At 32.5% G+C, this 15,406-nt stretch overlaps 3 protein-coding genes across 5 annotated transcripts; all 3 read left to right on the forward strand.

Moving 5' to 3' along the window:
• Positions 1-132: 132 nt before the first annotated feature.
• Positions 133-4,397, forward strand: LOC109854801 (PMS1 protein homolog 1-like). Of its 3 annotated transcripts, none has more exons than XM_020428268.1 (13): positions 133-522; positions 792-910; positions 977-1,097; positions 1,228-1,392; positions 1,536-1,810; positions 1,912-2,031; positions 2,119-2,262; positions 2,416-2,828; positions 2,987-3,176; positions 3,280-3,439; positions 3,567-3,873; positions 3,954-4,092; positions 4,234-4,397. In XM_020428268.1, exons 3-13 carry the CDS (start codon positions 1,049-1,051, stop codon positions 4,333-4,335), a joined length of 2,064 nt encoding a protein of 687 aa, XP_020283857.1. In that variant the 5' UTR covers positions 133-522; positions 792-910; positions 977-1,048; the 3' UTR covers positions 4,336-4,397. The 3 variants fall into 3 exon arrangements, with proteins under 3 accessions (XP_020283857.1, XP_020283855.1, XP_020283856.1); XM_020428266.1 differs by lacking the exon at positions 133-522 and adding an exon at positions 530-648 and having other exon boundaries at positions 730-910; XM_020428267.1 differs by lacking the exon at positions 133-522 and adding an exon at positions 530-648 and having other exon boundaries at positions 730-910; positions 1,545-1,810.
• Positions 4,398-5,188: 791 nt separating this feature from the next.
• LOC109854803 (T-complex protein 1 subunit zeta) lies at positions 5,189-8,391 on the forward strand. Its single transcript, XM_020428270.1, has 8 exons — positions 5,189-5,295; positions 5,663-5,865; positions 6,190-6,781; positions 6,872-7,207; positions 7,340-7,405; positions 7,478-7,700; positions 7,795-7,963; positions 8,120-8,391. The coding sequence occupies exons 2-8, from the start codon at positions 5,729-5,731 to the stop codon at positions 8,190-8,192; spliced, it is 1,596 nt and encodes a 531-aa protein (XP_020283859.1). The 5' UTR covers positions 5,189-5,295; positions 5,663-5,728; the 3' UTR covers positions 8,193-8,391.
• Positions 8,392-9,688: 1,297 nt separating this feature from the next.
• Positions 9,689-14,458, forward strand: LOC109854851 (UDP-glucuronosyltransferase-like). The gene is made up of 5 exons (XM_020428399.1): positions 9,689-10,216; positions 12,272-12,691; positions 12,916-13,147; positions 13,374-13,602; positions 14,157-14,458. The coding sequence occupies exons 1-5, from the start codon at positions 9,812-9,814 to the stop codon at positions 14,443-14,445; spliced, it is 1,575 nt and encodes a 524-aa protein (XP_020283988.1). The 5' UTR covers positions 9,689-9,811; the 3' UTR covers positions 14,446-14,458.
• Positions 14,459-15,406: the final 948 nt, after the last annotated feature.

The raw sequence follows: 15,406 nt of genomic DNA on the forward strand, positions 1-15,406 counted from the left end.
TACAGTCGACGGCAACGCTGCGCACGCGCGCGCGTCGTCAAGTCCGATCCCCACCGCGCGACATGTAAAGGCCGCGTTTCAAAATTCACTGCCAGCGCTAAAGATAACTATAGTTTACGTTCGCATATATTATACAATTTTAGCACCGGCAGCGTTTTGGCAGCAATTCTGGAACGCAGCTAAAGTCTGCGTGTTCCAAAATTTTCACTAAAAATCTAAGTACACATGTGTGCTATAAATTTTTTCCAGCGGTGAATATCGGAACGCAGCCTTTATATACCGCTCCTAATCCCGTGTCACACTCTATATTGCGGATCGGGATTTAATCAATCAAGACAAAGCAGATCCGAGATTTGGCTCGTTTCTATTGGCTAAATTCTAAGTCCGCGATCTGCAAATCCAATTCGATTCGCGTTTTTTTCGCAATCCGTAGTGTGACACTACGGATGGAAAAACAACGTACTAATTGGCTATTGCGTCGCTTTTCCATTTGCGCATAACCTGTGACACGTTCCGTCTGGGGTATGTTCCAAAATCCTACTTTGGTTACCAAAAACTATAGTACACGTGACGTGAAATATAGCATTTTAGTAACCAAGGTAGGATTTTTGAACGTACCCCTGCATGTCGGCGGCTATGTCAGAACCGGTTCGTTACATTTTTCTACGTGCATGTAAACATTTATTTACATATAGAAACTCAATGTCAAAACTTTATGTCTTCTTTTAGGTATTGTAAGAAACAAACGTACTATTAATAACACGATTGAGAAATGCCGATTTTCGCTCTAGATAGAAAAACTGCAAAGCTAATTACCACCACTCAAGTAATAACTTCTGTGTATTCTGCTGTCAAAGAATTGGTAGAAAATGCCTTGGATGCTGGTGCAGATAATGTTGAAATTAATCTGGTAATATTCCACTTTCACACATTTATTTTGTAAACGATTCAACAAAATGATTCATTTGTTTATTAGGTAGATAATGGTACGTCTTTAATAGAAGTAAAAGACAATGGTTATGGCATATCTAGAGAAGATGCGCCATACATGGGATTGTCTTCTTACACATCCAAAATATCAAATTTTGAAGATTTAGGTAAGATAAATGATTAGATTTATAATTTTGTTACTTAAATTGTATGCTTAACTTTAGTGAAATAGAAGAGTATAGCTGCACTATAGTAAAGCCATTTCTTATATGTGCACTTTTATATTACTACCTTCAGATGAATTACAAACATTTGGATTTAGAGGTGAAGCATTAGGTGCCTTATGCGCTGTGGCAGAAGTCAGTATTATAACAAAAACAAAAGATGATGTTGTCGGAACTTTATATTCAATGAATCAGGATGGTTGCATTGCAAATCACGAACCTTGTCATAGAAGTATTGGTAAAATTTATTTTTTTCTTTCTTGAATTTTTAAGGAAAAATGATTCTGTTTTTGAATAATAGTAAGAAAAACATTTAGACTATATGTTTTTAACTATATGTTGAAACATATGTTATAAGAAATAACAATTTATTTGTATTAGGAACAACAGTACAAGTAAAAAATTTATTCAAGCAAGTACCTGTGAGAAGACAAATGATCACTAACACAAGAAAAGCTAATCAAGTTGTTAAATCATTAGAGACACTGATGCAGTGTTTTGGAATATGCAAGCCAAATGTACGAATTCAGTACAGAGTGAACAGTAACCTTGTTTTCACAAAACCTAGTCTAAACAATATTAAAGAATCAGTGACTTATGTGCTTGGTAGAAAAATAACTTCTAACATGGAATGGATTGAGCCTGACGATGCAGGTGTATGTATGTTTAATAATTAAATAGATAAATTGTATTTTTAAGAGATATATGGTACAATTGATATTATCAGTACCGTTGAAAGTTTATGACAATTTTTCAGTTTCCTCTGCAATTAATGCTACCTTCAAAAACAGTACGGAATTTGTCAGAAATTTCTCATCCTGACCTACATTATATTTTTGTAAATGATAGACCTATCAAACATAAGGATCTTGAAAAGGTAATATATATTGTCACTAAGCATAATCGAAGTAGAATTTACGTATGTTATTATGCAAGATAAGAACAACTTGCTTTTTTTAAATAGCTAGTGCATAATTTGATATTAGAATACTTCGACCAAGATTTGTACAGAAAAAAAGTGATGTTTCTTGTATATATTACTTTAGAACCAAAAGATATTGATGTCAATTTGGAACCAAATAAAGACACAATATTTTTTAAAAATCAGGTAAGATTAAAATTAATACTCGATTAAATTTAGAATTACATAATATCGATATCTTTCCGATATAATTTATAATGTTATTTAAAAAAATGTAACTTTACGAATATATACACTTTTCCAATGATATTACAATGTTTTTGTAATTAATATTTATAGAATAAAGTCTTTGATACTATAGATAAGTGTATGAGAAAGTTTTATGGACTCAAATCTGTGGAAATCACTGAACGTAATTTATCTAACGACATATCTGCCTGTTACGAAGATTACGCGTCTAATACGAATGATGCCGATTCCGAATTGTCTGCGTGTAAAAAACGCAAACTACATGCTCGAGAGAAAATTCACGAGACAATTCCGAATATAATTGTCACGGAAATGCCTAACAACAAGGATAACATCATCACAAGTGGATTTGAAAAATGTCAGGTTGAACAACAAAGTGACGTTCGCGATCAACAACATTACACAGACGCGTTGGTTCTGACGACTCAAATACAGCCACCGAACTTAAGCGACTCCGATTCAAATGACATGTCTTTTGTCCGGATTTCATCTGATAACAGAATGTTAATAAATATTCTCAATATATGTCCATTTTAGAATAATCTTAATCTTTAATATTAAATTTATTAAATATTAATAATTAAATTATTTCAACAGTTAATATAACATGTAAACACTTTAAAAATTGTCATATAAATGTTAATACACAAAAATATTACAGGGATGAGGAACGCGAAAGCATAAGTCAGTTACCTGTTGTAGATCTCGGTGAAGATTTCGACTTGAGAGAAATAGAAACTCGTGTTCCTATGATTAATATAATGAATAAAGATACGAAAGTAAATGAGATTCAAGAGACAAAACAAGTCTCATTAGAATCATGGAGTAAAGGACATGTGACCGGTGTAAAAGTAAAGGATTTTTTTTTTTTAATATTAAATACCCACTGATTATTTTAATCTTCTATCATAAAAAATTACATTAAATTATATAATTGACTAAAACATTTAACAGAGTGGCATAAGTATAAAATCTGATATTGCCGTTGAAGGACAGTTGTATACTACCGGTTCGGACATTAAAATTAATGAAGAGTTTAAACGTAAAGACGAGCTAAAGAAGGCCCATGTTGATCGTAAAGATCTTCAATTTTTAAAACACGTTAAATCACAAGGTATTATTAACGTACGTGTTTATGTATTTATTGTTTTACAATTTTTTTTAAAACAAAAATCTGCAAGAAATAAAACTTACGATAGAAATTTGAAACTTGCCTATCAGTAATTATCTTGCGCCTTCAGTTGCAAAGGAAAACCCTACATTAACAACAACCCAAACTGCGAAAAAGATAACCGAATTTTGGAAGAAATTATCGTCCGAAGAGCGAGGATATTATCGAGATATTGCTCAAGAAGAAGAAAAAGAACATCAGGGACTCGAAGCACCTGAGGAAAGAACGGTCGCAAACAAGACAGATGCAGAGAAAAGCAAGAATAGACTTTTAAAGTTATTTGAAAAAATGAAAAATATCAAGAATGAGAAGAAAGAAAACTTAAATATGAGAACCATAATACCTTGGATTTTTGACAGAACTAAAATAATCACAAGGTTGAATCTTAAATAATATAACAAAAGTGTTTATAAATTTCAATACTTTCTGACTGATATTTTAATAAATCTTCTTTCAGATCGGACTTTGAAACTGAACATATAGTAGGTCGATTAGCACCTACTTTGTGGATCGCTATAATTTATCAACAACTATGGATAGTCGATATTACTGGATTGATCAAAGGCTTGAAAGTTACTAATATAGATATTGATAAGGTATAACACAATTTTCACAAAAATATTTTTCTTTTAAAATTCTTTGTGTTCCGTGTATACATATATATATATATATATATATATATATATATATAAAGCAAAAAATGTTTATTTATTACTGTTTTTATTAATCTTATATAGATTGATGCCAAGAAAATTGAGCATCTTCTCAAACAATGGTTGATGGAAACGGATGATACGTCAGTGATGCATTCTATATATGAATTTACAAAACAAGTATAAAGAAAATGTACAAGTGTTTGTGTATTTATATACATACACTTTCACAACTTTGTGTTTTATTATTTGCCCCATAGTGGTAAACTTTCAAAAAAATAATTAAATTTGAATTTAATTAATAGTATCTTATTTAAATATAATATTCAAACAACACGTGAAAATAACGTGACTGTAATTTATATTATATATAACATTAAATATAATACATATTATACATATAATTTATTATATATTTATAATATTATACTTTATATTGTATTATATGTATTATATACATACTACAGTAATGTCACTGACCTCCGCCGCGCGGCCTTGGCGGGGTCACTGACCTCGGCCGCGCGGCCTTGGCGGGGCACTGACCTCGGCCACGCGGCCTTAGTGGTGGGGGGGAGGTCACTGACCGCGGGCGCGCGGCCTCGGTGGGGGGGAGGTCACTGACCGCGGGCGCGCGGCCTTGGTGGGGGGAGGTCACTGACCTCGGTCACGCGACCGCGGCCGGGTCAATGACCTCGGTCGCGCGACTTCGGTAAAGTCACTGACCTCGACCGCGCGACCGCGGCGGTGTTACTGACTTCGGTCACGTGATTATGGTATATATATATAAGACGGTTTATAAGACGTATATACTATCTGTCATCGCGGTGACAGGTTGTGTTCACTGACAACACGTTAAATAAAAATAACAATAGCGTGCGCGTAGCGGGCCCCTGTGTTGTGCTAGTTTTATAAAAAGTATTACAAATATAAAAACTGTACGCGTGGCTTTAAAAACGCGACTCCGTCACGTGGTAAAGTCACATGACGGAGAGTAGGAAAAACAACACATGACTTTAGTCACGTTGTGTGCTTACTCCCACCATCTCGATGCTCTCGGTGCTGGCCGGTTGCTCGATCTTTCTCTACTCGACGCTTTGACTTGTGCACGTAGCACGGAATAGAACCATGTCCATGTTTGAACATAACGTACGTACCAGAGAGAAATCTGAGAGCGGCCATCCTATTGTAATTTTTTACGACGGTTTCAGCCGCTGGTTTTAGCCGTATTTCCACAAAAGTGGAACTCAAAGGCTGTTCTACATTAAACGCAAGTATCAGATCTCGTGAAATTGACCAATTGCAGAGTCAAATCAGCCAATCGACCAACGTGATTGATCAGTTCCACGAGACCTGCGACAGTTTTGCAAATGGCGTCCAACCGTAAAAACCTATTCTCTTGAGCGGATTCCCTCCCAATTAGGCGTCAGAATCGGGACCACTTTTATATCACGGAGTTCGATCTCCTTACTCTTACTTCGTGGCATCGAGAAAGTACTAGAGCACTGTTTTATAGGTCAATTGCGTTTGCAAGAGTCAGATCAGAGGCAAGAATTGTACGAAACGAAAGTAAAACGTGAGAATGGCTGCCATCAGTTTGTTAAATCCAAAAGCCGAGTTTGCTCGAGCGGCACAGGCATTAGCGGTGAACATATCTGCCGCCAAAGGAATTCAAGATGTGATGAAAACCAATTTGGGACCCAAGGGAACTATGAAGATGTACGTATTTATGCGCTCACGTGCGTACGCGCTTTTTTCTTAAGATTGTTGTAGCAAAAACTTGTTTTGATTTTCTTATTGATGTCAAAAATTCATGATCGTATCCGAAACTAAATGCGACAATATTTTCTTTCTGTTTTGACTGCCATTATCCATTAAAGATCATCCACGACACTTATTCTCCTTATTAGGATATGATTCACGATTCGCCGGTAAAAAAGAGAGAGAGAGAGAAAACTTTTTAGCTTTTTCCATGATATTTTATCAGTGTTATATATATTGTATAATATCAATGAAAATGTTTATTGAAATTTGAATTTCTAGGTTGGTTTCTGGTGCTGGAGATATAAAAATCACTAAGGATGGTAATGTACTTCTGCATGAAATGCAAATTCAACATCCGACAGCATCTTTGATAGCAAGAGCATCTACTGCTCAAGATGATATGACCGGAGATGGTACAACTAGTACTGTACTGGTCATTGGTGAACTTTTGAAACAAGCTGATCTGTATATAACAGAGGGATTACATCCCAGAATGCTCACGGAAGGTTTTGATTTGGCTCGTAATAAAGCATTGGAAGTATTGGACTCGCTGAAAATTCCAATTGAGCCTAATAGGGAGATCTTATTGGATGTTGCAAGAACATCTCTGAGAACAAAAGTTCATCATATTGTAGCTGACAAGTTAACTGAGATTTGTGTGGATGCTGTATTGGCTATTAGACAAAAAGATAAAGAAATAGATTTGCATATGATTGAATTAATGGAAATGCAACATAGAACAGCAACTGACACTACTTTGATTCGTGGTATAGTCACTGACCATGGAGCTAGACATCCAGACATGCCAAAAAGGGTGGAAAATGCATATATTTTAACTTGTAATGTCAGTTTGGAATACGAGAAAAGCGAAGTAAATATATATAATCAGAAAATATTAAATTTTATATAGATTATATGTTGTTTATATAAAGAGTAATTTAACAAACTTTTGATTATATAGGTAAACAGTGGATTCTTTTATAAATCAGCCGAAGAGCGAGAAAAATTAGTGGCTGCGGAACGTGTGTTTATTGATAATCGTGTGAAGAAGATTATCGAATTGAAGAAGAAGGTGTGTGACGGAACGAATAAATCATTCGTCGTTATAAATCAAAAAGGAATTGATCCTCAATCTCTCGACATGCTCGCGAAAGAGAAAATTATTGCTTTGCGCCGAGCCAAGCGTAGAAATATGGAACGTCTAGCACTTGCGTGTGGCGGCGTAGCCATGAATTCAGTAGAAGATTTGAAAGAGGAACATCTGGGTTGGGCTGGCCTTGTATATGAACATGTTTTGGTATAAATTTTTAGATACTTCTAACGTGTGAATATAATATATATTATGTTTTCATATTAATAAGAAAAGATATAATGTACAATTATTTTTTTATAAATGTATACGTAATTACAAGACAAAATTATTTTTCAGGGAGAAACCAAATATACTTTCATAGAGGAATGCAAAAAACCAAATTCTGTGACTATTTTACTGAAGGTAACAGTAAAAAGAATTACTTGTGAAGTATGTACGTCTTACACACGTATTCAATATATCGATATTTTCCAGGGACCGAACAAATATACATTAGAGCAATTAAAAGACGCTGTACGTGACGGACTTAGAGCGATAAAAAATGCTATTGATGATCGTGCCGTTGTTCCCGGAGCTGGAGCTTTTGAGGTTGCGGCTAGTCAAGTTCTTCAGCGGTACAAGGAACAAGTAAAAGGAAAGCAACGTTTGGGAGTACAGGCCTATGCGGAAGCTTTACTTATCATTCCGAAAACTCTTGGTGAGAAGACTATTATCTTGTCATTGTTCTTATCAACATTATTATTAATAACGTAATCGTATAATATCTGTCATATTTTGCTTATACTTTTTAGCTGTTAACGGCGGATTTGATTCGCAAGATACAATTGTTAAACTGCTAGAAGAAAGCACCGCTTTAGACGAAGCAGTGGGTTTAGACTTGTCGACAGGAGAAGCTTTAAAACCTACAGATGCTGGCATATATGATAATTACAACGTAAAGAAGCAAATTATCAATTCTTGGTAAGATTTTATTATGAAAATATTTGTAATATATATACTCCTATACGTACAATATTGATATTCTTAATTTTAAATATTAAACGTATGTAACTAACACGTATATAAACACACTTTATAATAATTAAATAATGTGATAACCATTTTTTTCCTTTTTAGTACAATCATCGCTAGCAATCTTCTTTTGGTTGACGAAATAATGAGAGCAGGATTATCTTCACTAAAAGGTTAAACTACTACATATTATGGAATATTACAAGTGCAAGAATCATTAACACTTTTTCAACAAAATTACAATTGAATTATTGTATCATTTATTTCGCATTATTTGTTAGTCAAATCGTTTCTTATATGTCTGCTTTTACTATCACTATTTAATAATAAAATATGTTCACACCGAACTAAATAAATACATTTTACAATTTTGAGAAGATATATTGTAGAATAAATAATGTATGTGTGTGTACAGCACAGTTCCTATAATCTCTTTACATCAGGATCCATAAATTTATTCTCACGTCTCCCCTGTATTTTCCCACTCTTTGGCAAAAGTCTTGCGCAAAGTGATGCACTGCATATACAGAAGCTGATGTTAATTTGCAGTCAAATGAGGTAATAAATACGTGCGAATAGTGCGCGAGTAACAGTAGCGGGGGAATAGTACAAGAGGAATACGTGAATCGAAAAAAAAAAAAAAAATTATCTATGAGAATACGAGAATGTGCTATGAAGGAGAATTTTTAATTGCTTATAACTTCAATATTTATTAATATCGTCTCATTTTAGACTTCATCTCAGAAAGTTTTAAACAATCTATATCTCTACTAGAAATATTGGCTACCAGATAAAGGGCACTTTTTTCATATATATAATTAAATTTAAAATATATTTTTAAAATATATTTATGTGTATTTAAGTTTTGAAATATAAACTTTTTAGGATATATTAACATATTTTTACAAAACAGCGTTTTTATCTATATTTTATACTAAACTCATCACAAAATTCTGTTTTACAATATGTTGCTTTGACTACCAGTTATTTTATAGGATTATAAATAAAATTTTTATATCTTATAAATCGAAGAACGATTTGTAATTTAAACGGAGAAAAATAAGATATACTTTATTATCATGTCCTAATAGGCAAATTGTGAAAATATTGCACAAANATGGCATCATGAATAACGACGATTTTGCAATGATTCCACTAAGATTAGTTGCCATAACGCAACAGTTTTGTCGAAATAAAATTTTGTAAATAATATTTGTCAAAAATTGCGAAAGAATCGTTATGCATTTCCTTAAGTATATATATATATATATATATGAATTAAGTTGATTTCTTCATATGCAATTATATTTCTACATATTTTAAACATCACATAGCTGAAAATTTTTTCTCAATTATTGGACAATTTCTTTTTGAAATTAATTTTGCAAATATATTGCTAGATGATTCGCCATATCGTTATTCTTTTGCCGTAATAGTATTTGGAAACTAATTTTGCAAACAACTACAAATATTTTTTTATAAAAAATCAATGTTTTTACATCTAATTCTTGAAATATATCTGTATAATTGCAAATTACAATTTTAGTAGAAGATTTCGTCACATAATTTTGTAAATGTTTTCCTATCAAGGTGAGTATCATCATGTGCATGACTATTCAAAATTATTATCTGCCGTTATATTCACGAGAAAGTAATTTATCTTCTCAAGCACAGCGTGACTCAGATCAATTCAGTGAGGTACCACTGTCCACATAGCACATCGCGCGTTTAGTCGCTGTCTTTATTCCATCGGAACGATATCGTACATCGACAGTGTTCGAAGAGTATTATTAAATCATGAAGAGTTTACTGTCGATTCTTTTCGTGATTCTGGCTTGCGATCATATCGCTAATAGTTATCGGATTCTCGGCTTATTTCCGCTCAATGGTAAAAGCCATTGGATCATGCAAGAAAGTCTGATGGTAGGCCTTGCAAGACGCGGTCATCAAGTGGACGTAGTCACGCACTTTCCGCTAAAGAAGTCGGAACCCAATTATAAGGAAATCAGTCTGGAAGGCACTTTGGGTTTGGCCGTAAATAACATAAGTGCAAATGAACTTCGACAATTTAATAATCTGAACATGGCTGGATTGACCGGTATAGCTGGTACAAAGATCTGTGAACTGCTGGATCACCCGAAGCTTCGTGATCTAATTGAGAATCCGCCACAAGATCCTCCTTATGATCTTGTTATCACAGAGGTACGATTGATATTTTTCAACGCTAACATGTTTAATTCAGTCTTATAAGGGAAATAACAATTTTATAAAGAAGGTAGTAACGTGGTTTTCTACTTACAGTTTGTAAATATTAATTATTAACAAAATTGTGTTGTTACTACTATTTTAAACTGAAAACTGAACAATTACAATATTCTTGTGTTATTTAACATTTTCTAAACACAAATTTATAGATAATTTAGTATTTACAAGACGATTTATAAAACTATTTTAAATATTTTTTATGTTAAAACTGACGATGATACTGCAATTAATCAAAAAACAATGAGAGTAATATGGCTTTTTAGTTATATAAGTTGATAAAATATAAGTTAAATACATAAGATTTGATAATCATTAAGATAAAAACCTTATATAATAAATCCAATTGTACATCTTTTTTATCTTTGCAACATATCATGTATATATAGAATAATGCGTGATCTAAAACTGCGTCCTGATTGGCTCTTGTAATGAATCAACATCAGCACCGCGCAAAACAAAACACTTCACTTTATCACGAAAATTCTACAACGTAGCTAACACAGGAATGCAATCCTGTTAGCGAGCAAAAAAGTAGTCGATGAAAAAAGTGCCTACCTGATTTTACGTATTTCATTCGTCTTTTTCTGTCGGAACGAAAAACATGTGCTCATAATTTTTCATACGCTAAACATTGTATCCACTAAATCGTATTGAAGTATCTCTTTAGCATGCCGTGCTAATGTTCAAGTTTACATTAGTCTACATATAGAAAGCCGATTAAAATATATATGTATATCTCTCTTATTAAATAGTATAAATTTCCAGTAACGGAAATAATTATCCAAATATTCATATTATTTGATATAATAATAATACAATTGAGTAAAATAATAAGGTTGAAAATAACAGAAAACAAGTATACTTAAGTGTTACACTTGGCTTGAATTTCTTTGCTCCAAAATACAACTATGCCGTTATAATATACATCATAAGCTATCTAATAGCATGTTAGTGATATTACTCTACTGTCGGATGTATACACATTATTCTTGTCTTCTAGACCTTTGAAAAATTTTGTCAAATCTGTGGGAGATTTTTAATTACCATAAAATTGTATACATTAACTTATAGGTATTTGTTAAATACATTAATTTTATTATCTTTTTCTGTCTTTTTTTCTCTCGAGTTTCAATTATGTACAAATGAGAAAGAATGAGAAAGAATTAAGCGATGCGTAGAAAATTACGTAACACTATTCAGCGTTAAGTGATGCAGTGTCAATGTCAAAACGTAATATATTTGTAATGGGCGTTACTAAGAAGGATTCAACTTACTCATACAAGTGAAGCAATTATGTAGCAGCAAATGCATCACAATGTTCTCGTCAATATTATTTTGCTGATGTAAATTGTAAAATATTAACTGACATTGTGCTTACACATACTTAGTAAACTGCCAATTGAAACAACTTCTGACTTATACCCCTAATAGGCACATTTGTGAAAATATTGCACACAAATGGCATAATGAATGGCGACGATTTTGCAATGATTGCACTAAGATGATTCGCCATAACGCAACAGTTTTGCCGAAATAAAAATTTGTAAATAATATTTGTCAAAAATTGCGAAAAAGTCGTTATGCATTTCCACAGTATATACTTTCAATAGGCAAATTGTGAAAATATTGCACAAATATGACATCATGAGTGACGACGATTTCTTGCATTTCTTCATATGCACTCATATTTCTACATATTTGAAACATCACATAGCTGAATTTCTTTTCTCATTTATTGGACAAGTTCTTTGTGAAATTAATTTTGCAAATATACTGCTAAGATGATTCGCCATATCGTTATTCTTTTGCCGAAATAGTATTTGGAAAGTAATTTTGCAAACAACTAGAAATATTTCAGAAAAGATCAATGTTTTTACATCTGTTTCCTAAAATATGTCTGTATAATTGCAAATTACAATTTTAGTGCAAGATTTCGTCACATAATTTTGTAAATGGTTTCCTATCAGGATACTTAATTGATTGATTACGCAGCTGTTTGCAGCACCGTGTTATTTGGCCTTCGGCCGTCATCTCAANGTCCCCGTGATCGCTACAGTTGCCAGCGTTTTTCACGACTGGCTCAACGAGATGGCCGGTAATCCAGCATGTTCCTCTTATGTTCCAAGCATGTTCTCAACTTTTTCTCAACAAATGACCTTCAAAGAACGTCTTCTGAACTTTCTCATATCGAATTACGTCAGTCTTCAATATCATTATTACACAAATTCTCAAGTAGAATTAATAAAGAAGTACTTCGGCATAGATGTGCCGCACATCAAGGATTTGTACAACGATGTAGCTCTCTATCTGGTCAATTCCCATCATTCGTTACATGGAATCAGACCAATGGCTACTAATGTGATCGAAGTTGGTGGTCTACATCTTAAAGATAGCGATGGTCCGTTATCGCCGGTATGTATGATTACATCATAATTACACAAAACAATATATAATATTATATATAATTCGAAAATTATACTTATTATATATAGTAACATGATTATACGGAATTTATTCAAAAAGCGTTTAATATTAAAAAAGGAAAAGTATTTCATCACAAGTGTTCCAAATAACAGTTGTAATGTTTTAAAGATACAGATTTTACAATATTTTTTAATGAAATTTATTATATGCAGGAAGTACAAAAATGGTTAGACGAGAGCAAAGATGGCTGTGTATATTTTACATTCGGTTCTATGGTGAAGATCGAAACTTTCCCTAAAGAAAGAATCGAACAATTCTATGCATCTTTTGAAAAAATTGCGCCTGTTAGAGTATTAATGAAAGTCGCAAAAAAAGAAGACCTACTCCCGGGATTACCGAAGAATGTCATGACGCAATCTTGGTTTTCACAAAAAACCGTATTGAGTATGTAATAATTGTCAAGATTACTTAAAATAATAGATCTGCATGTTCTGAGAAATTATTCCCATTATTATATTCGGAAACCCAAAAACTTATCTTTCGCATAGTTAGTTTTTTCACATGAAAAAAAGATACTTTCTCATTATTTGAATTATCTTCTTTTGTGTGCTGTATATTATGCAATTGCTTAATATAATTACAATAAAATAAGTAAAAATCAATTTTGCAGAACATAAAAATATACGAGCTTTTATTACTCACGGGGGAACTATGGGAACGCAAGAAGCAATATACTTTGGAATTCCTATGATTGGTATTCCATTATTCGGCGATCAGCGTGTCAACATTCTAAATTACGTCAACAAAAAGGTTGCTATTTCGCTCGAGGACATACAAAATGTTACTGAGGCGAAATTAACTTCGGCGTTAAATACTATCTTGAAAGATCCCACGTATCGGTGAGTATTCGGAAACATTAATAGAAAATAAAAAGTGCATCCTAACATTAAATTCTGGTAACAATCGTATTGAGAGATACGAAGTTTTTGTTTTTAATACAGTAGTTTTTTTATATTCATGAGCATATAAATGTCAACATTTAATTTTTAACAATGTCAAATGGTGAGAGTTGTTCTCGGGTTCAAGTGGATAAAATCATATGTGTGTATTGACTGGGCTAGCCCGAACCGATGTTGCAGGATGTTGTGCAGTAAAAAACAATGTTGCAGATAAGTTAAACGTTTCGACTATTTATTTAAACTCTGTTTAGTCTAAACAGTTTATACTAGACATTCAAACAAAACACACACATTTAATCATTGTAATCTAGAAGTGTACACAGTTTTACTGAAGATGACTAAATAAATAGTCGAAACGTTTAACTTATCTGCAACATTGTTTTTTACTGCACAACATCTTGCAACATCGGTTCGGGTTAGCCCAGTCAATACACACATATGATTTAATTTTTAATTTGTTTTTCTAACAAATTTTGTGCTGTTATTTGTTTCAGATCAAATATACAGAAATTGTCGAAAATGTTCCTCGATCGACCAGTAAGTCCTTTAAATACATCAATATTTTGGGTGGAATATATAGCAAAATACGGAAGTGTACTTCAATCTCCGGCCACGCGTCTTTATTGGTGGCAAAGAGAATTGCTAGATGTATTTGCTTTTCTATTTTTCGTGATCATTACAGTATTTTTCATTGCGTTGTTTATTCTGCAAAAACTAACGAAATTTCTGTTTGTATTGCGTGCAAAGGACAGTGCGGTAATCAAATCAAAAAAGAATAAATAAAAAGAAACTGTAAGTGTCATCTTGTTTTTTTCTTTCCTTCTTTTGAACAGAATTTTGTACAGTACCGTTTTCTTTATTTGCAAAAAGGATTTGTGTATTCTATGTGAAGAATCGCGACAAGAAAAGCATTTTTGACACAGCTGATTGTTTAATGTAACTCGATCGTTGTATATATGATAATATATGTTTTATTTTATTCTACATAACTATATATATATTTATCTACAGAGATCACAAAGAAACAAGTATTAGCAACGGGCGTTTTAAATTATGTTAATATTTACTGTATATTATTTATTATCGTGTTTTGCATGTTAAAAAAAGTAAAGATTAAAAGAAAATTGATTAGTATGCATTTTCTGTCACACTTCACTGATTGTGTTGCTTTAGAGAGAGAGATATGTTGTTAGGCAGGTCATACTAAGTAATTATCTAAAAAATATTTGCATTTAATATGTCCATGAATAATTTTACGATCAACAAGAAGATCTAATAATTTCTCGCTGTTCTCAACAAACTTTAGAAATTCATGTAATCGCATGGTTAAATCTATTAACGAATTACAAAAATTAAAATGAAACGGATTTTTGACTAATTATCTGAAGTATCTTGTAGATAATTCATTTTAAATTACTTTGTAATTTTGTTTACATTTCTCACCACATTAGTCCGACACACACAAAATTCACTGTTCCTATCATCAGCTTCTAATATCTAGAAGCATTAAAATTCTGAAACTTCAAATTGTCATATCTCCAAAATTGAGGCCGTTCTCCACGAAATGGTTTTAAATACTTACTCAGTATAATCCCAGATAGCCAAATGTGAAAACTCAATATAAAGCAAATCATTGTATAGATTAAGTTGCTCGCCAATTGCTGTTGTGTTGTTTTTATTTAATGCAACGAAAATGTTTTTGTCAATTCAGTATCAATATGCTGAGTTTTATTATCAATTAATT

Source organism: Pseudomyrmex gracilis, unplaced genomic scaffold (genome assembly GCF_002006095.1).
Source record: "Pseudomyrmex gracilis isolate BER0280 unplaced genomic scaffold, ASM200609v1 scaffold_74, whole genome shotgun sequence".
NCBI classification, from domain to species: domain Eukaryota; kingdom Metazoa; phylum Arthropoda; class Insecta; order Hymenoptera; family Formicidae; genus Pseudomyrmex; species Pseudomyrmex gracilis.